At 44.6% G+C, this 24892-nt stretch overlaps 1 protein-coding gene across 3 annotated transcripts in view; it reads left to right on the top strand.

Annotated features, from left to right (window-relative positions):
* Positions 1-272: 272 nt before the first annotated feature.
* The window catches only part of KLF7 (Kruppel like factor 7), a 61625-nt gene continuing 37005 nt past the window's right edge, over positions 273-24892 (top strand). For all 3 annotated transcript variants that reach the window (XR_003526624.1, XM_027637193.1, XM_027637194.1), the window contains exons 1-2: positions 273-303; positions 592-846. Coding sequence is in view for 2 of the 3 variants with exons in the window: in XM_027637193.1 (XP_027492994.1) it covers positions 667-846 (180 nt within the window). In the remaining variant the exon portion in view is untranslated. The remainder of the gene's footprint in view (positions 304-591; positions 847-24892) is intronic.

Consider the following 24892-nt stretch of genomic DNA (forward strand, 5'->3'; position numbering starts at 1 on the left):
CCACCGCCGCGCGCGCCGCCGCCCCGTTATATAGCGCCCTAAAAATAGCTCGCCGCGCGCCGCCTCGCGGGACGCGGGGAGGGGGCGGGCGCCCCGCTACCGGCCAATCGCCGCCCGCGCCGGCGTCCGGGCCCCGCCCCCCGCGCCCCGACCTGCGCCACCATTGGGCGGCGGCTGCTCCGGGCACGCGGCGGGCCCGCCCCTCCCGCCCCGCCGTTTACCCTACATGGCCACGCGCTGCCGGAGCGGGGCCGCGCGGCTGCGCGCGAGGGGGGGGGGCCGCGCCGGGCTTGCCGGGGGAGGGTGAGAGGGAAGCGGGATTGGGGGGGGGGGGGGTTGGGGGGGGGGGGATGTGGGATGTGGTGTCCCGAAAATAAAGAGGGGAGGGGGCGGCGAGGAGGGAGGGCGGTCGCGAGCGCGCATGGCCGCGGCGCGGGGCTGCGCGGAGCGCGGCGGGGACGTGCCCCGGTGCGGCGGCCGCGGGGTGCTCGGTGCGCGCCGGCGCCGCTCGTCCTGCTCGGCCCGGCCCCCGGACCGTGCCGTCCGTCCACGCTCATCCGCTTTCTCTCTCTCTCTCTCTTTTTTTTAAAGTGTGACTGAAACAAAACAAAGCCAAAGGGACGCTGGATTTATCATTGGTTGATTTTCCTCCTCCTTTTTTTTTTTATGATCAAAAAACAACCCCCCACCCGAGCAAACAAACATACACAAAAGCAGAAAGAAAGGGTCTTGCTCAGCAGCAGCATGGATGTCTTGGCTAGTTATAGTATATTCCAGGAACTCCAGCTTGTCCACGACACCGGCTACTTCTCAGCTTTGCCATCCTTGGAGGAAAACTGGCAGCAGGTGAATCATTTAAATTACTCCTGTAAATCTCTTAAGCGCAGACAGTCGATGCACTGAGGCTGCATTTCTGACTTTATTTTATTTTTGTTCTTTAATTCAGGGTTGGGGTTTTTTGGTGGTTCTTTTTATTGCTGGTTTTTTTTTTTCCTGCGTGGGTAGACCTTTAAATCTCTGTATTTTTTACCGTGACAAACTGAGCATCCATTCAAATCTGTCTGCCTTCAGCCCTTTCCGAGCACACCCGGCAGTACCTGAGAACCGGTGGCATTCTTTAGGGTTTTGGTTTTATGATGACTATTATTTTTTAATTTTATTTTTGAGCTTAGATTTTTTTTGTTCTCTTCTCTTAAACAAGCCTGATCACTTCCAGCCAGTGCTGGCAACTGGCAGCTGGTGGCAATGGAATAGATCATTCTTATTTTCAGGTAATTAGTATATGTCAATAAAAATTGTAGCTTGAGTCAGAGGTGGGAGTGGGCAGGTGTGTGGAAGCACTAGCAAAAGCTTTTAGGCTGAATTCTGTAACTAGGAATGTGACTTATTTTTTGTTCTTTTTTTTTTTTCCTTAGAAGACAGGGAGAAATACACACTTCTTGCTGTCTTAGAACAATGATGCCTTAGGCTGGTTCCAGTAAACCAATGTGTTCTGAGGCACCGTAGGGTTAATGTGCAGGCAGAATCAGGATAAAAATTAAAATCAAATATTACAAATGCATTAAAATGAGGACTGGTAGTGTGAATAAGTAAGACCAAAGAGAAGAGTAGGTTATAGAGAAGAACTGTATAAAATGCTCTATGAGCCCACTTGATAAATATAAATACTTATCAGCTGGGATATTGAGGGAAAAGGAAAGACAGGATTCTTATTTATGGCAGAACATTGTAAGATAGTCCTGTTTCTTGACGTGATTTTCTGGCAGAAATATGCCAGGTGAAATTCTGGAAACTAGTGTCTCTTTAAAAGAAAAAAAACCACATCTGCTGGTGGGTAGAAATAGTGGAGTGTGGTTGGGATGACATGTGGTGCGATTGCAGCGCACGGACCAGTGGCACTGTCAGTGTGAGAACAACGAGCTACTGGATTTCATCTTGCCAGCATTCACCTGGCTAGCATAAGGGTAGCCTGTGTTAGGGGTCCAGTAACTGACAGTGTGGGATATTCACTTAATTTTTCCTTAGAAATGTGTGTGGGGAGAAATGTGGACGGCAGAGCTTCAGGGGAGTACTCGGGCTGTAGCATTGTCATCCAGCTGGATCGCGGCTGGATCTTTAAAGGTTTACCCTAGTAAAATTGTTTTGGCTTCATCTTTGTGGGTATATGCACACAAACCAGAGGTTTATTGACAGCTACAGCGTGAACACATTCAGGATTTAATTTGCAAAATGACCGATCCAACTTCGCCTTATCCTCCAAGGGGGAGGGGATGCTTTCTGTTATTAATATTCAGCGTGCACATCCATGACGGTCACATCTGCTTTCCTTTTATATTTTTAACATGCTAGTTAAACTGAAGAGGTTAATATAATTTAATTAAAAAAAAAATTCATGTCATTGTTGGTGTTGGATCGGTTGCATATTCAGTTGCATATTAATAACAGTCCAAACAGTCCAAAGGAAGATAGTCTGTTGACATAGCCAACATGCTTTAGGCAGTACTGGGAGTGATACTCTGTCTCCTTCTGCCTTCTTTTATGTGTGGAAGAGCAGCAGTTTGTTTTATATAGTACAATATACCAATCCCTCTGTTACTATTGCAGAATTTAAAGTTACACTCCTGGTTAAACCCCACTGATCCTCCATGTATGCTTAAAAAGATAAGCTGAAAATAATTTGCTACATTTTCCCTTCTTTCCTCTCAAATCCTGCAACCAGCGCCCGATGTTTCATAATGTATCCTGTATTTATGGTTTGTTCCCCTGTTGCTGCGTGTACTCTCCTTGCAAACAACGGGCAGCAAAACTGATGTGTCAGTGGTGGGAGCAGCTGAAGCTGGCTGTGCAGAGACCATGCTGGCACGCAGGCTTGGCAGACCCACTGACACAGAGACCCCAATTTAATTCTTCTGAATCACTTACAAATGTAATCAGGTCTTGGGGATTTATTTATTTAAGGCAAACCATAGCCACTTTGGGACAAGGCACGTGGGTTTTTCTAAAGGTATCCTGTCAGGCTACCATTGAGACCTTAGGGAAGAGAGCTGACAGGGCAGTGACTGATCATGTGGGAAGTGTCAGAATTGCAAAACAGCAGCTTTAATTTTGAGAGAAAACACTCGAACAGGTCCTGCCTCTGCTCCTATGAAGTGCTCTGGTGCCGTACCTGAGCTTCACAGAGGCTCCAGAGCAGATCTTCTACCAGCAGCAAAGCAGTGCCCCAGGAGATTACTTCAGTGTCTTAGAAAGGTGAGGGGGTGGAAGGGGGGAGGAAGTAGTGTGGGTTAAGAGGAAGCTTCCTTATCAGCCGTTGTGAGCTCCAGTTTTGTGATTAGCAGCTACTAGTGCTTGATGTGCAGAGGTTACTCTGTACCAGGTCCTGCTTTGAGAAATGATACTTACTGTGATACTATAAAAGATACACTTGCCCCAATGAAAATCAGAGCATGCCTTAGGGTGAAAGTGTTGACACAGTCTTGTCTTCCTTTTCTCCTGACCCTGGACCACAGTCTGGTAGCTGCTGGCTGAGGACTATACAGCTGGGCCAGTTGCTCATATTTCCAATTGTGAAACACCCATCACTCACTGGGCACTGACAGCACAGGCAGGTTGCTAAATGCACAAAGTCAGCTGATCTCTCCCATTTTTCCTTCCCACTGCAAGAGGAATGTGAGCAAGTTTGGTATCTGTGTTTTTTTACAATTAGCGTTGGAGTTGAATGAGAGCAATTCAGCAATATGTACAAAACAAAAAGATTTTGTGTATGGAAAGATTGTTCCCTTTTGTGTAGGTTTCTTTTTTGGAAGGAAAAAATACAAATCAAAAACCCCGTAATCCACCCTGGATTGTACAAGTGGAAATACCTGAAGTGAAGCTGGAACTGACACCATGATGCCTTTGACGTTATTTTAAGACACATATTGGGAAAGGAGGGCTTGGTTTTTAGGCAGCAAAAGCTTAGCTTTGCTATATTGGCTTTGAGTATACTCCTTCAGGCAAAACACTCTTGAGGTAGGAGGATTTTTTCTTGTAGTGGGGAGGTCAGGATCTAACGAGTAATTCATAGCACAACTTCGTCAGGAGAAAGAAGTTTGTTTAGCTTTTCCAGAGGTGTTGAGCCTCTATGGCACTGAGGAGGGATTAAAGGAAGAGGTGGCCTCTGTGCATTGGAAAATCAGGCATTCGCTGTATGTCAGCTGGCTGATATCTCAGCATCTGTGTGTTTCTGCCTGGTGCTTCATCCTGGCTCTAATTGAACTGTCCTAGTTGCTCCCTGTCCCTGCGAGCTGACTCTGCAGTTCAGGACCAGGGCGGGGGGAGATTTCAGCACCTGTATGGCTGCTGTGGTGCAGTGGGAGGGCCTCTGGCTGTTGTTTAGGGGTAGCTGTCTGATGTGGCATCCCCGAGATTGGAACCAGACTGCTGGGAGAGACAGCATGAGGCTGAAGAGCGTCTCGTTACTCTGCAGAGGAAGGAAGTGGGTAGGAGGCTGTTTTTGAGAGAGACGACTCTGAGGAGCGTAGCCTGTGCAGCTGCACGTGGTCCCACTGTGTGCCAGGCTTCAAAGAGAGGGAGAGCAGGGCTGAGAAGTCAGAAAGGGTGGACATGGGGCTTCAGTCTGTTCTTCCTGCTGGGCCTTCACAATGTCATTTGGGGGGTCATTGAAAGATCAGGGTACAGAAGGCATCTTTTTAAAATCAGATATGCCTCTTCCTAGGGAAGAGAATTCCTGTTGTCCTTCTCTGTAGGCCCCTTGGTGGACTCTGGACCCACCAGCCTACTGTGGAGAAGGGTTCTGATCAGGAGACATTTTGGGGCTCTCTTCATATTCTGTGGGGGCCATAGCATGGCCTCTAGCATGGCAGTTACCATAACATCAGAATACGGGAGCACAAAGAGCAGGTAGATGCACAGAGTCACTGTGCGTGTAGCTGATACAGCTGTAAAAAACTGGCAGGGCTTAGGTGCCAAATCCTTATTCTAAAGGAGCCAGCCCTTCCCACATGGGTCAGCAGGCAGCACGGGACTAATTGGCTGGCAGAAGTGGAAATGGCATTATATTGTTTGCCTGATAACCATTGCCCGATAACATTTCCTCTCTCCTTGGCTGACCCAGCTGCTCTCAACTGCAGCAAACAATGATCCTTTCAAGAAAGATGCACGTTTCCTGTAAAGCATAGGACCGAGTAAGCCTTTGTTTTGCTTTTGACCCTCTCATAGAGTCGTCTTTGCCTATTTTTAATCAATTCTTCAAGCCTCAGTTTCTCTCTGAAGTGACTGACAACAGCAGTGCTAAGGTCTAATGGTCTTTGTGGAGCTTACGAGGCTGAGTTTTGACCCATTCTGGCAAAGGGCTTTGAGATTCCTGTGCTGTGTGAGAACAGAGTATCTTGAGGTGACTAATCTAGCAGAACTCTTACATCTTAATGCTGACTTTTGCTTGGTGGACAGGGTCATTTTCAGGCCTGTAGCAAAAATTTCCACTCCTACTGGAAAGGAATAAATCACACTGGAGAACATTCCTGCCTCCACATCGTCTCCATTGTTCTAGTTTAATGGCATAGTTGGCCACTACATAAACTAAACCATCTCTTTTAATATTGCTATTTCATCTTGGTTCCAGTCACGGTGTAACACATTTCTTAAGTGCTTATAGTACATCATACCTCTTGAGAATAACTTTCAGAAATGGTTGACTTCCAAGAACAGCCACCTGTGTAATGCAGTGTATTTCAGACTCCAAATGCCGGTCCATTTATACCTGCAGGCTCTCTGCTTGCTCCATGTGTTGAAAGCATGCTCTTGTCACCTTAGAGAAAGAGATGGACAGAGAGAGGAAAGACAAACTTGAAACTGCTGTGTCTATTGTTACATGATTTCTTCATTATAGAATCTGTTGTTATAAGTGATTATCTCTTGGCATTATGAAAGCATAGAACCCTGCAATCCAGGTTACAGGTCTTAAAATAGCTGATTATATGTATGACCTACGTCAAGTGATTTTGAAATGGGGTAAATACCTTTAAGTAATGCACAGTCATAATGTGGGTACTCAACTGGAAAATATTTTCTCTTACTTGGGATGCTGAAATCTACGTTCCTTCAAGCCCACACATTTCTGTATGTCCTATTGAATAGGCAATGCATAGATTAGAGTAGGCTACATAAAAATCATGGTATATAGCTAGTCTGCAATGCGATACTTCCTTGTGGAAATGGCAGAATGTTTTCAGTTCCAGGCAGTAATTTCATACTTAAGCTCTTGAGGGTTGAGGCAAATGGTATGTTTTGGATATTGTTGGGGTTTTTTTGAGGCTTTGTCAAATGACTCCACTGAGAAACATCCAGTGTGTTGTTTCTCCATTCTGCTGTGGGAAACATGTGGGAAGTGAGAAGGAAACTGCTTCTGTTTGAGTGTAGATGCATATGAACAACCTTGATTGCAATTGTCCTTACGAAACAAAGGGGTTTTGCTCACTGGCTGAGCAACTCTGGTGTGCAGGGCATTAAGCAATGGGGTAGTAGTACACCTCATCCCCTATGAAGGTTCTCTCATTTTGCAGAGGGGAAGAAAAACTGTAGGCTTTTGATCACCATGCTCAAAACCTCATTAAAAGTTACCTGCAGGTATTGTGATTGGTGGCAGTTTTGTTTTTTGATGCTAAACCTGAATTTTGATAGTTAATAAAGGTGTTTTCCAGAATGGTGTTGAGTCCCTTTTACTTTCTGTTTCCTTGGACTCTCAAGTGCCTCCTGCCCATTCCCTTTTGTATCTGTCCATCTACAATGTGTCCACCACTTCCAAACTCCCAGCAGCACTCAGGAGCTGGAAGCGCCATTTTTGTGATATCTTTCAGACTCAAGTGGTGGGAATCACCCACCTGAACTGCTGAATTTCTTTTCCCTGCAGGTCCTTTTTGTAGTATGGGCACTTCTGTCTTGGTCAAAATTAGTCTGGATTTAGTTGAACTGCAGAGTTCAGCTGATTCTGTAGCAAAAAATTAAAACAAATCTGCTAGGGAAATAGCTTCCCCCCAGCATTGCCACTTGGAGTTAAAAATCATGTTCCTGGTCCCCAAGGCACTGAACTTGTCTTTAAAGTCACAGACTTCCTATTTTTTAATTTGATGTTCTTTATACTTTCCCTATATCCGATCCACTGAAGATTTGTTTAGTTGTCTTTTATTCTCAAAAATAAAAGTAATGGGATTTCCAACCCTTACTTGATTCCAGCAGCATTAAGAAAATGCCATTATTGGGGCATTTATAGGGATAGGTGTGTACATCAGAAAAAGCTCGCATATTGCTGTGTTCACCAGGCTGTATTTGTCACCCCTGCTCTGGCAGCAGCTGGTGAGGAAGACTGCTTGGCTGTTAGGCTGCCTGTGAAAGCAGGCATCCCATTTCCCTCCTTAGAAGAAAGTGCTTCAGTCTTTATGCTCAAAGATTGTTAGACATCTTGGATTTAATCAGGACTCCAAACCTTTGCTTCTCAGTCCTTCAGTTACAAGATGAGTTGGCAGCTCCTCTGTTCTCATAGGGTTGCTGTGGGGGTTCGTGTTACGGGTTCGTGGTGCTCGGGCACAGTGGCTGGGGCAGGAGATGGCTGTGCTGGGCCATGGGGAGATGGGAGCCAGCCCCTCTGGAGCTTCGGACCCAGATCCTGCCACATGAGCTGGCACATGCTGAAAGTGCAGGACAGCTCCTCTGCAGGCAGCCATCGGTGGGGTGCGGCGTTGCCTCTGAAAAAAAATGAGGTTCCGAAAGGTAAGCTAAATCCCCCTTCCCAGAGGTCTGTGGTGTCTTTGAGGCAACCTGTGCATAGCACTAATTTGACCTTGTCTTAAGTTTTTTAGAAAGTGTTGGAGTTGAGTGTGGGAACGTCAGGCAGAAGGGCATGGAATTTTTTTTCTTTAAAAGGTTCAATATATCAACTCTGATATTAAGCTGCTCTGATGCTCTTAATCCTTTTAAAGCAGGTACTCACCCACTCCCTGTTCTTGCACGTGAAGGATCCTTTCCAATTCAGAGAACTTCCACTCAGTGCAACTGTTCATTCATTACATGTGTTACTTTTGGAGAACTGCTAAGATGCATGTGGTGTACTGTACAACATACACTAGTGAGTCTGAGTCATTTATGCACAGACTGCCTATTAGTGCTTGTTGAAGGTCCAGCAGCCATACATTTAAGTGTCATAATAGCTTTGAATACGATGCTTACAGACCATGTCTCATGTGTCCTAATCCTTATGTTATTTCCCAGCATTGTGGGCCTGAGTGCAAAGCTGGAGTTTAAATCATATGTGGGGGTCAAGGGCTCCTACTCTGCAAGGACTAGAGAAGTAGACAGTGACATGGGCAAGCTTGGGAGACAGTGTGATTGATGGGGAAGGATGTGAAGGAGAAGGACACTGGTTTGTGAGAGGCTCTTCTGAGACATTCCAATTAGTTTCTTGATTTACAAATCCTACCCTTAAACTTGTAGCCTCACAAGGTCAGTTTTAAAGGGATGCTGACATAGGGTTGATGTTTGACCATGATGGACCTTTGTAAACCAGCATGTTCTGACAGAAAGTGCAATCAGTGGAAGTATCTCCATCTTTATAATTCAGAAAGCCCTGGAAGCAGGGTTTCTGTCTTTTGGATGGGATCATCTTGCCCACCTGCTGCCTTTGCAGCTCTGGCACTGCAGCTTTTTTATGGTGCAACTGAAGTGACTGAAAATCACAGTGAAAACTAGTGTTTGTTTAGATTGTGTGGTGAGGAAAAATGCATATGGCAGGACAAGTAAATTAAATTTAAAAAATGCTTTAACTGCTAGTGGGCTACTATGGTGTTAGGTATTTGGTTTTAATCCCGACTCTCGAGTAGGCAAAATTAACTTCCAAACATAAGGAAAGTTCTTGAGTTTGTAAACATTTGCAAATTCTGCTGACTGTCTTTGCTATAGCCCAGGAGGGGAATCAGCATTGTGCTGAATTGCTTTGTGCTGGTGGGGGTGAAGTAGGTGACTGCCTTTAATCGGCTGCCTTTATTTTCCACCAGGGCTGGATGGAAAACAAAGATTCCAGCGATCAAAGGCCATAGTGAAAAATGTTCGGTGGGTGGAAGAGTAGGAGGGGTGAGAGACGCTCCTGTCTGCTTGCTTTTTACACCCGAAAAGGACACTGACCACATCAGAGCACTTAGGTGTGAGACCCAGATTTGAGTGACTGCTTTGCTTGATTCATGTCTGCCCTTTCAGATTACATATTAGGTGTGTGAAATTTCAGTGGATAATGTTTTTACTCCAAAATGAATATATATTCCAATAAAACACTTCAGATTGGACAAAGAGGTATTCTTTTCTGAGAACGTTTGGTAGAAATCTTTCAACCAGTTGTACTTCCTAGAATTTCCCAAGGGCCTGGCACTGTTTTTGGTGTGAGAGACTTGGTTTGGCTGACATCTTCCGCTCTGTTGTCAATTTTAGCTTTTCGTTTTAAGTCTTGTGCCCTTAACATTGATTCATATTTCCCAGCTATTAGCAATCTGGCTAGTAAAAGGCATCCAGACTCTCTGCATCCTGTGACGCTGTTGCATCTTTTGAGAACTGCAGCCAGAACACTACGTGATGCTGTGAGCAGTGTCTGGGTACTTCTGATCTCTAACCTGGGTGCCTACTCTCCCTTGCTGTGGAAAGAGCCTGGCAAGGCATGTTGATACACAAGATGCATAAGAGCAGTGCAGTCACATGTTTTCCTCGTCTCCTTGCAACTGCTGATCACCAGTGAGGTGCTGTGCTCGCCCTCCCTTGGCATATCTGGTTTATTGCTGGATCTGAGGTGCCCCATATCCTGGGGCACAGGGTGGGCTGAGTGGCTCAGGGGCTTTGTTCTTTTCCTGTGCCTACATGGTGGTTTGAAGGGTGCCAACCCTTCAGAGCTTGCTTCGAGCTGGTGAAAAGTACTAAATAATTCTCGTTTAGGGTTTGTTTTTTTTTCTTTTCTTTCTTTTGGCCTCTCCTGTCAGCCTGGAAAATTTATTCTGCTCCGAAGAAAACATTCCACTCATCCTACTACAGCTGCTGTGTGAGTAATTAAGTATGGAAAGGAGGAAGAGAGAGGGGAGAAGAAAGATGGGATCTAGTGTTTCATATGGAAAGCATCAGGCCAGAAGTGGCTTTGTTTCTGACACGTGGACAGTGGAGAGGCTGTATTTGCTGCACAATGGAGAATCGGTGCCAGTGAAAAAAACCCCTGTCTCATTAGTGTCCAAATCAGATGGGGATGAAGTTCGGTGTCTCTTAATTTTGTTTTCAAATGTGTCTGCATTTTAAGAAGATAAGGGAGAAGCAAAGAACACTGGACTGACTGATTTGGGAATACAGCGAGTTTGGCTAAAATAGCTCTTTTCTATCTCCACCTGATGCTGCTGTCCCAGTTCATTCTGGTGGTGTCACAATCCTCCCCCAGCTGTTCATAAGCTGTGCCAGCACCTCAGAGTGGTTGTGAACATCTGAAGGTTGCTGTACATCAGGTTCTTACCAAGATATGTGTTTCTTCTATTTATTTTTGGGTTTTGATCTTTCAGAATAGGGTAAAATCACATTAGTAGGCTTTCCTGCACAATTGAGGAAACCAGGAGCTTGATTTTGGTGCTGAGAAAGCTGGTTTTGATGTAAACAGAACCCTCTGAGAGCTGGGGTTTTAAGAAACCTGTGAAAGAGCAGTGGGTGTTGCAGTGAAGTAGGGAGAGTAAGGCAAGTTTCTGTCTGATCAGACTAGAGGAAGGAAGCATTTGGAAGTATCTTGGAAGAAGAGGCAGACTGCTGTAAGTGCTGACATGACCCAGTGAGAGAGCTTGTCAGGTGCTTCTCTTGCAGGTTTGAGAATTTTAGGGTAAATGGACATCACTTGGAGTAGTTTTCTACTGCAGGAAAACTGTAGACTTCTCTATTGGCACATCCGTTAGCTATATTGTGTTTTTTAAAGTGCAAAGAAAGATTGTTGTATGCAGTGTTTGAAAATGGAAGATCCTGGTTTAACCTGAGGGGGTTTTTTTAGAGGGAATGAGTCTTTGGTGTTTAATTGTACAGTTAAGGTCAGGGGGAGCTTTCCTGTGTCTTGCATTGATTACAGGTTGAAACCTTCCAGACACAGGCTGAAATACCTGTCTCTGGTGCCTCCTGGGTGAAGATGTTTGCTTGAATCAGTGCTTCAGGATCTGGGCAGATTTTGGGGTTTAAGAAGTTATCATGAGGACCTTACTCTGCTTGGTTTGCATGCCTCCAGGACAGCCTGGTCCCACTGCACCATGCTGTACTTCAGAGCTGGCTGCAAAGCTCATGCTCTTCAGGCAGCCCTGATTTTCTGTTAACTCGAGATAGTTTTGTGTTTCCCCAAGTGACTCCTTTATTAATCTTTCTTGGATGCTGGCAAATAAGTTTCAGGGTACACAGTTTAAATACTCTTTACTGAGTGTGGCTAGCTTGTGTTGGGCTTTTTAAACTCTGGTGGTTTGTTTAAAACATGAATAAACCCCAGTTGTTTAAGGAAGAACAGAAGAATGCCATTGCAGAGTTACTTTGTGGTGTAAAGGACTTGGTAAACAGGTGACTTCCCAGCATTGTTTCTGAGCGCCAAGAAGAATGACAGTAGGTGCACAGAGCCCTACAAAGGTTGCACTGGGATTTCTTTTTCTAACATGAGAAATTAATTTCTTTGAAGAACATATGTGAGGGAGAGCAAGGGAAGCAGGGGGGTGAGTGGGTTCTTACTCCCAAATAGCTCCAGTGCATACGACTCCAAGTCTTGAGTGCCTTTCAAACTGGACACGGAGTGAATGCTCTAGGTTGAAGGCTCCTCCTCACTGGGACTGTCTTGTATGAATTATCTTCATGCAGTGAGAGCTATACCATATACCATTTGGTCAGTGTTTTGTTTGAGCAAGCTGCATCTCTGGGCAGGTGGTGTTGCACTGTGGTACAAGATGGGAATTTCTGTCTTGAGTCCATTTCTTTAAACGGAAAAGGTCAAGGAGACCTTTGGCATTCAGTTCTGAATGCTGTTTCTCTTTGTAAATGGGAAGAATAGTACCCCCATCACATTGGGGATTTCAGATCAGTCAGTGAGTGCACATCTGCCACTGGTGATACATGAATTTGCACTGGCCCAGTTTCCATGAAGTCACTTGACACCTTGCAGGAGAGTAGTCTGTACAAATCCCAGGTCTTGTCAGGATGTGGAATAAATATCAGGATGTGGGCAGAAAACAGCACACCCATGTTAATGATTTGATTAAAACAATATTGCTGCTCTATGGCTCTTACAAATCTATTTCCACTCATGTTGGCGGGAGGAGATACTCTCAAGTGCCATAATGAGAAAGTACATTTTTTAAAATGTTGCACCATAGGCCACTAAGTTGTGCTCTAGCTGTATTGACTTATTCCTGTTTTATAGTGAGCATAGCCTTAGGCATCCTATAAATACCATTTCTCCCCCCACCTTCAGCTAATAAACAATGGAAACTGTACCGGAAAGAAATTTTCTTTCCAAGGAGTGGGAGGTCCTGAGCTGCCCTCTATAAAGCAGAGGATGTAGCATGATTTGTTTTCATTGGTTTTTCAAATGAAGAAAATGTGGCTGTGGGAGGGGATGAGAAGATGTTTCTAAGAGTTAAATGTAGCCTCCCAACTGCTGTGTGGTGTGGGCTTTGCTTCCCCCAGGACGGTCATACCCATCTGGGAAATGAAGACAGATGAGAGAGGTCTCTTAAAAGTCTCAGTGCATGGATAGAAGTCTCAGTGCATTGTTATTTACCCTCCAACTTTCATATCCAAGAGTGAAAACCAACCTGAAAGTGGTTATAAATGAGTGTCTAAAGGAGTCCTTTGTGCGCTTCAGTGGGCTGTGTCATCCAGAGGTGAGACTTAAATTATCAAAATAGCCTTTTTTGACATTAAAATCCACTTGTGTAAATCCTCTTTGAGACCTTTTTGCTCTGTTTTAACGATGTCAAAAAGCTGTAGTGTAAATGTGAGTCAGGAAGGGTTCCTGCGTGTGCACGTACGGATGGCCAGGCATGTTTCGTTTCGAGAGTCCCTCACGTGTGTACTGCGTGTCAGGTTGGAAATGGGTGTCAGGGGAGAGACCAGGTTCATGGACGTGGGGCTTCCTCCTACTCTGACTGGAACCAAAAGCAAGTCCATGTCATGTCATGTCATGGGGGCACATTCTGACTGCAGATTGTCCTCTGAGGTTAGAGAAGGGTCAGGGAAGACCTTGTGTTCAGCAGGGGGTTTACCAGCTAATTCTGAAGGCAAATTAGGTTCAAGAGCAGGGTGCACATGATAAAAAGCATTTTTGATCACGACCTTCATCCAGCAGCAATAAACAGCAAATAAGCAGATCTGGTTCAGAAAAAAAACAGCCTGGAGATTGGCACTGTTAGATCATAAAGTACTTCTGCCCAGATGCCATTTCTTAATGTTATACCTCAGTGGTGCTTTCCAGTCTCATTTGAAATCCACCTAGCATGAGGCCCTGCTTTCCTTGGAAGCCTGTGCTAAAACCCAATTTAGGGGAGGGATATCTAGCAGGGTGTTCTCTTTGCTACCTGAGTCTGATTCCTCCCCCTCCCATATTCTCTCTCTTCTCTATGAGTCTGTTGCTTTGTTTGGATTCACCCTGCTCATAGCTGCACAAAGCTTTCCCCCATCTTCATCTGTATTAACTCTTTCAAGAATTTTTTATCTAAATGTGAAATGAGACCCCTGCTCATTGAGTAGAGATTACAACTGACTGCAGAACAGATATGATAAATAATAGTAAAGGTGCATGTCCCTTTCAGTTTTGTCATACTTTCCATCTCTGTGTTCCTTCGAGTTTTCCTGTATATCAGATGCTAAGACTGTGTCCTCGAAGCTATATTGGTTTCTGTGTCTTATCTGTTCTAGGTCTTTTTTCAGCCTTACTGGATCTCTGCTTTGTGCTAGGTGTGCATGTTGTGTTGCTGTTTCTTCCACGAATGCTTTAATTTATGTTTTTCCAAATTCAATCTCAAGGATTTATTTCTTGCTGCTGTGTGGTTTTCTTTAGAAACTGCCTCTTTCTGCTGGCATCACAGAAAAGTGTAGCATTTCCTCCTTAAGCCCTTTTCCCTGCTTTTCTTCACAATCAAAGCTTTTTATCAGTTTCCTTAGTTTTCCAATTTGTTTTTATTAAGCATGTTTTTATAGCAAGGGCTGTGATCCATCACAGTAAAGGGAAACAAAAAAATTGATGCCAAATTTGTGTTTGTTTGTTTAATGAAACAGACTTAAAATGGGATGAAGTCAAATTGGTGCTGATGTCTTGACTTGATGGTAGCTGGTTCTAAGTGCTGGCTTTTGACAGTGAGTCATGAAAGATCTCAGCATTTTAAAGAGCCTAAAAGTACAAATATAACTGTGGGGTGGTATTAGTATTGGGAAAAGCTGTTAGGGTTGCTGTGCGTTGTTGACCTTTGTTTGTGAGAAAGTATCTATATGCTGGTTAGTTAGTTAAAGACCACTGGTTTTGTGGTTAATGGATGTGAGGTGGGTGTTTACACTGGATCATAGTTAGAGGGTAAAAACCCCTTGAATTTCAGTGCCCACCCAGCACACCTCTACCCTTCTCTTCACAGAATCACAGAATGGGTGAAGTTGGATGGGACCATAGTGGGTTGTATGATCCAACCCCCCTGCTCAAGCAGGGTGATCCCAGAGCACACGGCACAGGATTGTGTCCAGACGGTTCTTGCGTATCTCCAGTGAGAGAGACTCCACAACCTTGAGCTCCTTCAACCTTTCCTTGTAAGAGAGATGCTCCAGTCCCTCAATCATCTTAGTTACCCTCTGCTGGACCCGCTCCAGAAACTCCATGTCCCTTTTGTACTGAGGAGCCAGAACTGGACACAGCACCCCAGATGTGGCCTCACTAGGGCTGAGTAGAGGGGCAGGATCAGCTTGCTTGACCTGCTGGCAATGCTCTTCCTAATGCATCCCAGGATACCATTGTCCTTCTTGGCCACACGGACACACTGTTGGCTCACGGACAGCTTGTTGTACACCAGGACCCCCAGGTCCTTCTCTGGAGAGCTGCTTTCCAGCAGCTCAGCCTGTGCTGGTGCCTGGGGTTATTCCTCCCCAGGTGCAGGACCCTGCATTTGCCTTTGTTGAACTTCAGACAGTTCTTCTCTGCCCATCTCTCCACCCTGTTGAGGTCCTGCTGAAGAGCTGCACAGCTCTTCAGCAAAGGGAGCTGCTCCAGTGTGGGCAGGGAGCAGATCTGCCCAAAACGCTGCATGGTCTGTGGTGGGGTCCCACCACTGTCCCTTTAGAGGGTCCCCCCTTTTGCCACCACCCACTGGGGTGGGTGGCTGTGATGGCCTTGAGCAATGTGGCTTCCTGCACCCTGGCACTGCTGCATTAAAGAAGGATTTGCCAAATCCACCAGTGTAAGGCAGAGGAGCCTGCCTGAGCCAGGGAACGGATGGAGGGGGGACACCGGACACGTTAGCTGCCCTGGACTGCGAGGTGCTCTCCAGTTCACTTGTCAGGACACCCCGGGCTCTGGATCCTTCTGTGTTTGTCCACTGTGCTGCTTTTACCATCTTTGCTCCTTCGAGTCAGCTTGGGCTGCTTGCATGGCAAAGAAGTGTTTTCCTGTTGTTTCAGAAGATGGGTGCAGGAGGAAAGCTGCTTGCCCTGTACAGATCTGCTGGAGTTATAACAAAACAGTGGGGCCTCATCAGATAGCAGTGAGGCACAGAGCTGGCTGCAGGCAGCGGGGCTCTGCTGGTTCTTGCTTGGTTCTGCCTCTGTGAAGACTTCTCACAGAAACTGTCATCTTTCTCCCCTTTATTCAGCAAGCTCTTAAGCTGTGGTTATCTGTGAGGGATTTTGTGTGGAACATGAGGGCTGTAAAGAAACAGGTCCTAAACCATGTGTTGTTGCTAATGATTCTACAGACCAGCATGTAAAAAGCCAAATGTTTTAATAGAAATTAAGGAGTGAAAACAAAGAAAGGACCTGCTACAATGAGGCACCACATGGCACCATTCTTATAACCCGATTGTGTGATTGCACTAGTCTACATCCTGGGTGTATTTTTCCACCTAATGACTTCCTGGAAGAATTGAATATTGCAGAAAATTCACTGTCCATCTAGATGCTAATCAGAACAAAAGTTTAAGTTCAGAAATAAAATATGAATTGAGAAAACTGTGGGAAAGCAGTACCCTCTCTGCCTAACTCTCACTTGTATACAAGGGTCTGTGCTGGCAAATTTGAACAGTCTGGAGCAGCAAAAATGCTCAGTGGTACCCCGATAAGTCACAGAACCTGACACCTACAGTCTTGGAAGCAAAACTTGCAAGTTACCTTTTTGAAGCTCAAATTTTCCAGAAGCAATGACAGAGCTGTTTCAGCAGAGAAAAATACATACCCTTTCATCCAAGACCCAGAGGTTTAGAGCATTCACATATCTGTTTGATTTGATGGTTGGGCTTTGAACAGATGAGATGCTTCACAGCCATTGCTCTCAGAAAGCGGGGAAGCTGTAGTCTGCCCATTTTACAGGCTGGGAAACTGGGACACCCAAGTGCTCAGTTGTTGAAGAAAGGAAGTCAAGCAGAGCTTGAAAAGGATAGCAGCTTCCTGATCTCCATTTTAATTAAATTATTTCTGCAATTGTCTTCTTTGGCAGTTTAACTGGTGGAATGTGGTCTAGCAGAGGAATTTTTGGCTGCAGACTTGACAGGAATATTTTTCTGGGCCAGATCCTTGCTCAGTGTAAATTAAGATGACTCCACTAGCTATGGCGCTAGCTACTTACACCTCCCTCTCAGAATCTGGCCCTGGTGTGCAGACAGTGGGCAGTGTCATATAATTTGTTCTTTTTAATTTTAGTTTGTCTAGACACTTCTGCAGCATCCCTTTCTGGGAGGATTTTGTGCCAGCAGCTCTGAAGCACCACACTTCTCTGGTGAGAAACACTTAACAGACACAGCGTAGAAGTGGCCTGGATGTACTCAAACTCAGCATTTTTCACCTCCCTGGCACAGATTTGGATTTCATAGTCTTGGTGGGTTTTGGTGAAGAGGTGGCAGAGAGAATGAATAGTAGGATTTCTTCCTGGTGGGGAGAGTGAATCTGTTGTTTTCCCTGTTTTTGACAATGTGTTGTCCCAGATGAGTGCTGGAGAAAGATGGTGGTGCTGATGCAGCATTTCTGTGGTGGGTTTTTGTTTTTCAACAATGGATGACACCTCTCTTTGTGGGTAAGAAAGTCTTTCTATGTTTTCTCCCACGCCAAGTCACCTGGCAGAGGGGTGGTACTTCTCTAGCCTTCTGCAAACTTGTCACAAGACACACACAGGATCTAGTTTTTACAAAATCCTCAGATTTGCTGGCTGTGGTTAAAGCAGGTGATTAGCTGGGACTGTTTTATTTCCCCTTCTGTTCTCTTGCCAATTTCTGAGTTACTCACCAGGATTGTCTATAAAAACACAGAAAGGCCATGGCTCTGGATGGGGCTCAGGAGGGGCAGTGATGTATATATGTGTGTGTGGGTGTGGGTGTGTATATACACACCCCTTTTTGCTACCATTATTTCTACTTGAATCCAAATGCATTTAACTCAATCCCTAATTCTCATAATCATTGTTCAAAATTTGCTAATCATGAAGTCCTGCCTTTTGTTTTTAACCACCTACATTTATGTGTCTGTACCCAGCCCCCAAAAGGAAGGTTACTTGGGCCTGCAGAGAAAAAAAGCCTGAAGATAGAGATTCTAAAGTAGTTAAAAACAAAATTTCTTTTTGAGAAAACCATAAAGCACATACTATTTCTGGGATTCCACCTGAGCTTGATCAATACTAATGAAGCAGAGCTCTCCCAAAAAAAGCAGCTTCCATGAAAATGGGTAAGAGATTCTTTGTGCAGTCTTAATGATTCTGAGAGAGACTTTTCCCCTGTGAATTGCTGTAGGAGTTAGCATCCCTTCCCCCACGCTTAGCAGAGGCAAGAACATATGACTATCCTCATGTCAGGCAGCACAGTGTTAATAATGCTGCTGTATTGATCAAATTGGGCTGCTTTGTCACTAGGGACATCTGGGAGGATTTATTCTGACTCCTAAGGCTGTGCCTCCTAAAGTGCATTTTCCGGGCCTTTCACTAGGCAAAGGGTGTGCTATGCTTTTTGTCTAAGCCTGCAGGAGCGACGCTTTCAAAAGATTTCATGGTGCCTCACCATCCGCTCCCCCTATCGCTTCTTCTCACAGGGCTCCCACCTCACTCCCACTCAGAGCTGGATGTGGCTCAAGTTCAAAATTGCATTGTGGCGAGATCCAGTTGTTTGCCCTTGGAGAGCGCCTGGAGGAGCAGCCACTGGCTGCTGGAATGTGGATAAACACAGGGTAACGGGAACAGGAGAGGCTTCCTCTTTGCTTAGAAAGTGAGCAAAACATCAGTTAGAAAGCAGCACAGAAGGAAAAACATGTGCAGGGTGGTTTTATTTCTCCCCCCGCCTCCTCAGCTGATATTCATGACCTTGTTACAAAGATCAGTCTGCTTCAGACACTGCACGTGGTCATTTTTAAGTGTAGGGAGAAACCGAATGTGGTTTTTATTTTTTCATCTGATAAATTGCCACTTGCAGGTTTTACTTACAGAACACTCTGAGTAGTCTGAGAAGAACGCGATCACCTTGATATTATATTTATGAGTAAAAATGGTATGAGGCAAAGAAAGCTCTTAGCTCACATGTAGAGAAGACTTTCATTGCAGTTTTTGCTTCCAGGAATGCGTCATTACTTGTGGCAGAGAAGGGACACATTAACAGGCTTGACAGGAGAACTGAAGTGCCTGGGGGCACTCAGGGGCTTGAAGGGGCAATTTGATATCATGCTTCTTTGGCAGGTGTCAGAAGCTTGGTGCTGGGTAGTGATGGGACATCTGCAGAGCAGGGAAGGGTTAGAGACACTTGAAGTGGAGGAAACCCCCGGAAGCTTGCTCTGGTGACGGTAGGAGCACCTCCAAGGTGCTCTGAGCGGAGCTCACGTGTTCAGAAGTGCTGTGATGTATTCTGCAGGGACTCAGAGTGACAACCAAGTCACAAGTCATGCCTGGAAAATTGTCCTGAATGCCTATAGCTAAAGAAGCACAGTTTGTGTGTGTTTCTTTTTCTGAGTCAGTTCCTGGACTGAGGCATCTGAAGCAGATCCCTCCAGCAGCCCTGGCCACAAAGCATTTTGGCTCTCACTTGAGCTCTGATATCATGCAACCACTTGGGAAGCTAACCACTTGGGAAGCAGAGCTGACTGGAGGTGAAGCAGCAGAGTGCTCCCAGGAATGTTCCCGGTGAAACAGAGGCTCAGCCTGTGGTCTCTGGTGCGGCTCCTCCTCTCTACTTTTCTATGTTTATAGAAAACCTACCTTTGTATGTTTATAACCAAAATAAAATTGCAGCTCCCCAAAGCTGTAATTTGTACTTAGGGAAACACAGTGTTTGTGTTTGCTATTGCAGGGATTGTACCAGAGCGTGGTGACAGAGGCCTGAAGCGTTTGGAATGACAGTAGCTGGCTACAGACTCCACTTTTGAGGGCTACTAAAAATGGCTTTAGTTAAACAGTATTGATGATAAGCAAAATGCTGGAAATGATTGGTTACACCATGAGAGACAGGACCCCCTCCCCCTCGCAATGGGAGAGGCTGTCCTTCCTCAGTTCCACTCGTCTCCTTCCCACAAACCACACCAAGAGAACCTGGCCACAGTCTTTCAAGCCGTGACATTGGAGACTTCAATCACATCTCAGAAAGACAATAGAGGGAAGGAGTGGTATAAAGCCACACCACAAAGGCAGGCTTATCTTGGGAGATGCTCTATGGGCTTAAGTAGAGTGGAAAAGGGAAATCGGGGGAAATAGGATACTTAAGGTAAACTAACTACATTTTTTAAATGTCTGACTTGAAAATATGCCAGATAACATGTCCACTACTGGGCTTATAATGACTACAATATGTTTCCTCTTCTGCTTGTTGGTAAGTGGGTTTTGTTTGTTTCCTTTCTGGAGAGTGGTGAGGGACCAAGTTCCCTGCAGTGCATGTTCGGTAGTGAGCTGGATCTCTCTATGGTCGCTTAATGGATAAGGCTGTAGTGCTGTGAACATGACATCTTCCCGTTCCTGGCATCATTTGGGCTGTTTCCTCTCAGGGAAAGACACAGTGTTGAGTTTCATTTGGTTTGTTCAAGGAAGATACTTAGGGATGGGGCTGGAAAGCATGGAAAACCTGTCAGCAGTGTGGGTGCAGGCAGAAGGGATGCCAAGAGCCTTGCCAGTGGAGAGATGTCTTCATAGGGTATCACCTCGGCAAGGTGGTGGTGAGTGTTGTGCTCAGTGATGTACCTGGAATTAATTTGGGAACCTCCCCATTAGTTTTAGGGGAAAAGTGCCAACATAAACTTGTGGCAGGATCTGGTGTTTTCCACAGTATTCTCTAATACATTTCCAGGAATATTTAGCCAGGAGAAACAGAAGGTTTAAGAGAGAGCATGAAAAGGGACAATGACTTGCCTTGACTGTGAGGCTCCTGCCTGAGTAAAGAGTGTTGCTGAGAAGATGCAGTGTGAAGAAACAAGGGAAGGAAAGAGTGCTTGTAGGGGAAGGAAGGCTGAAAATTAGAGCCTCTCTGAGGACCTAGAGTCAGACAGGTTTCTGAGAAAGGCTTACACAGGTCCTTTTCCATCCTTCACCTCCTTCAGGAAGTGTAGAGCTTCTTCTGACCTTTTTCTGGTGATGCTTCGTCACAGCTCCCCACCTCTGCTTTTCACCAGCCTACTTAGAGTGACAAAGTACCACCCTTTGGGCCTTTCTTCATTGTAGTCTCTGTGGACTTGGGAGTCTGCTGGTACCCATACCGGGCATTTGTATGAAGGCATGTCATGGTGGCTTATCATATATTAACAAAAGACAGGCTTGTGCACAGAAACATCTTGAATTAACCATGGTGGTTTCTTGGATGCTGGGAAGTCGTCGTATCTTCCAGGAACGCCAAGACACTGCATTCCTTCTAGGCTGTTTTCTGGCTTCATTGCTATTAATAACTTTGTCCTGAAATAGCACTTTCATATTGCAGCATATTAAAATCATAACAACTGGGTGGGTGTCCACAGCCAACAGACTGAAGAGAGTGAGCCAGTGTGAGAGCCATGGTTGTGTAAATTGGCTCACAGAGGTGTGCTGACTCTGAGCAGCTGGGATCTGACCTGCTGAGTTTTCTCAAGTCAATGAGTGGCAGGGCTTTTTGTAGGATGTCCTGGCTTCATGTACCATGCTGCAACCAGTAGCTGTACAGAATGCCTGGAAGCTGCACTGACATGAGGCTGATCTCATGATCCTTTCATGAGGGGCAAGCAGTGCCTTGTCCACTTCTGAGAGTGCACCTTGAGTTGCTAATGATATCCACAAAAGGCCGTGCCAGATCTCTTTTTTTTTTTTTTTTTTTTTTTTTTTTTTTTTTTAAATCTAATGCATTTGGGGGATACAGGTCTCCTCAGATGCCTCTGGGCAGCTGCCTGGGTTGCTTCTAAATGGTTGGGCCAGTACGGGCAGGCTTTTTACCAACATGCTCTCACAAATTGCTGTTGAAGAGGACCATGCTGCTTTTATCAGGGTGTGTAAGAGCCTGAGTGCACTGCCTGTGAGATTTTGAGGCTGATCAAAATCTCTGGTGGCTAGAGTTCTGGAACAAGAGCCTTGACAGAGCAGTGTAGAAAAGAAAAGCAGTTAAAAACACCCTTGACTGTAAGAGAGCATCTTTTGGACGGTACCTGGCTTTAAAGTGAGACACACATTTACCTGCAGTGGGACATTCAAGCATGAAGGCTGTTGTTTCTGTGCACAGATGATGAAAACTCTGGCCTAGAAGTGGCAGAAACGAGTTTGTGAATACCCTGTACAGACTACTCAAAACTTAAAAAAAAAAAGGGAGGAGAGAAAAGAAACAAATCCAAGTATCAGGATGTCTGAAGTTGGTGTTGTTTTTAAATTCTTCCTATTTTTCCATTTGGGTCACTCACACTGTTCCTAATAAAGGAGACAGTATTTATGATATAAAATAACCATCTCCAGCCATCAAAAAACTGCTTAGTGTAAGCCACAGAGTTAGATGGGGCTAATCAAGAGCAGAATTTCTTGGAGTTTGAGTGTTGGCAAGGTCCTCAGCTGATGTAAACAGGAACCATGAAATAAGGGCTGCTCTGTGCTGATTTACCCCAACTGAGAATCCGGTTGTGCTTCCCATTGCTTTGTTTCTAGTCTGAGGTTTTTTTCTCTGTGCAACGGTGAAACTCAAGCCTGTTGTCTTCTCTTTTCCTTGCCCAGATTGGCGTATTTATCACAGTAGCACATGCATCTTCTTGCTCTTGCAAGATAACAAATTGCCCAAATGATTAAAAAAAAAAAAAATCAAAGAAAAAAGCAGCAAATGGCTTTTTGTAAACATGCTTGGGCAGTTGCTGTGCTCCCATTAAAGTTTAAACTTCATCCAAACAGCCTGCTGCTCCCCACATGGCTGGAGGCAGGCTTTGGTCCTATATGTTTATTATCATTTAGAAATTGTATAAATGCTCTTTTATTCTTTTTTGTTCTGCCCTTTTTCTACAACGCATTCCCCTCCTTCCTCCTGCTTCCTGTTTCCCAGACAGGTCCCCACCTCTTCCTCCCCACAGCCAAAAATAATACAAAAGGGAACATACAAAAGGTTTTTTGAGCCCTGACATGTGATAATGAATGGGCGTCATGTACAGGGTAAATACAGTAGTCCCAGCACAAAAATGTTGATCACACAAAGTCAATTTGAGGAATTGCACATTGTTGGGTTAGGAATTCAGTGTTATGCATCCTCTTGTTTAATATATTTTTAGGTCAGAGCAGACGAGATGACTCACAAGCCAGGACTCTTACGAAACGTACCGTATATTGAGTGTATCGATCACATCTCCAGGTTTGATTTCATAAGCTAATTGTGATGAATTGTGCTTATGAATATGCTGTTGCCTGAGAGTGTGCAAACACAATTGGTGTATACATTTGTGTCAGCTGTTGAGTGGGAAATGTTAAGCTATCTCTGGTTGTTAAAACATCTCTAAAGAGTACATTTTTTCATTCATGAACCTAACCAGAGTAATTACAAGGAATCCAATTCTGCTGTGTAACCCCACTGCAATACTTTCTAAGGATGAATCTTAATTGAGGATTGAGACCTAAAATATTGCTCTGCTTTGTACATTCCACAGCCGTCAGCATTTGCTCTTGCATATCCATTTCCTGTGAGAAGTTTACCACACTCTGGGGCATGCTTTGAACCTGATCCTTTGATTTCAGTGGGAGCTAGGGCTGGCAATTCAAGGAGCTAATTGTGCCTTTTTACTATTTATAATGCTAAATTAAAGCTGCCTCCGAACTGGACAACAACAGGTTAAATACATGCTTGATGAAGTTTGGAGAAAAGTTTGTAGTGAGGACCACTAGCCAGCTCACTCAAAGCCACCCAAGGTAGTTATATAAATAAATGCTCTCTTCAGAAACATTTTGAAACACTCTTTATATATAATTTTTCAAGTGATCATTGTATGGCTACTTGTTGTAGCATGGCAGCATGGCAGCATGCAGGGCATGTGATGGTGTACTAGCGCACATGGCTTTTATCATATTTTGATACTAGCACAATGAACTGCCTGCACTTTTGAATTCATGATTTGGCTATCCTTAATCCTTTGCTGACATTGATGCTATTTTTTTGTTGTTGTGACTGGTTGCAGATATTTTTCCTATCTTTATTAAACAGTCAAAAAAAAACAAAAGCCCTCCAAAGCCCTGGTTCAGTGTTTGCAGATTTCTTTCATCCTTTTTTTTCTTTTTTTATCTAGATGCCTATTAAATTCAGCCACGCTTAGCTGCAGTCCTTTGTTCAGTATCTCATAACCAGTGCACTGAAATTCTGTATGCTTAGGGCCCAAATACCACAGATTTTTAATGAACAAATTCAGCTTGTTCATTTAGAAGAATATTGGTTAGATAAAGATATATTTCATTATCACTAAGTTTGTAACAAATCTGGAGTTTGACTCCTTGGTTAGAATTATGGGTTAGACTTTTTTTCTGTTTGAGACATTTGTTTTACCACCCATTTCTGCTGATGAAAATTGCTAATTTATGGTAAAATGGATTTTGATGCTTTGAGCTTTAGAGTGTGATCAAAGTCTTTGATAATTCTGTTTACATCATGCTCAGAGCAACAGAAAAATGAATTGTGTTCATATGAAGGTAGTGATTCTGTCCTTTAAATCCACAGAACTTTTTACTTTAAAATCTATCTTTGCTGAGTGCAGTTGAGGCTTCTGATTTCACCATTTCTTATGCTCTGGAGAAGTATAAGAGAAATGGAAAACATCCAGGGAGAAAACCATCTGGGTCATGGTAGGAGAGTTTATTAAGAGTGCTGTTGTGCATGAATAACAGTGAATGGGCTGGTTTGGCTAAATACATTTCCTTAAGAGTTCATTCTTTGGGCTGAGACCAAGAGGGAAAATGGGTACAGGCCATTATTGTATTGAAGAAATTAGCAAACAGAGGCTTGAGTCCTGGGTAGCATAGTCAAGAATTAATAGTCTTGTCTATTGCAGACTCTGGTGGCCGGTATCACCATTGAGCTGGTGTTAAAGAGGACTGGCCTGATAGCTCAGGCATATGATGAAGTTACCACAGGAAGACAAATCTTTGCATATCATATGGTCTTTGCTGACAATGCCTGTGCCTGCTTTTTACGTTTGGCAAAAGCCTGTTAGTTGACCATCCAGTTAACTTGATTTGCTTCATATA

Source organism: Corapipo altera, unplaced genomic scaffold (genome assembly GCF_003945725.1).
Source record: "Corapipo altera isolate COAL_440 unplaced genomic scaffold, ASM394572v1 45, whole genome shotgun sequence".
NCBI classification, from domain to species: domain Eukaryota; kingdom Metazoa; phylum Chordata; class Aves; order Passeriformes; family Pipridae; genus Corapipo; species Corapipo altera.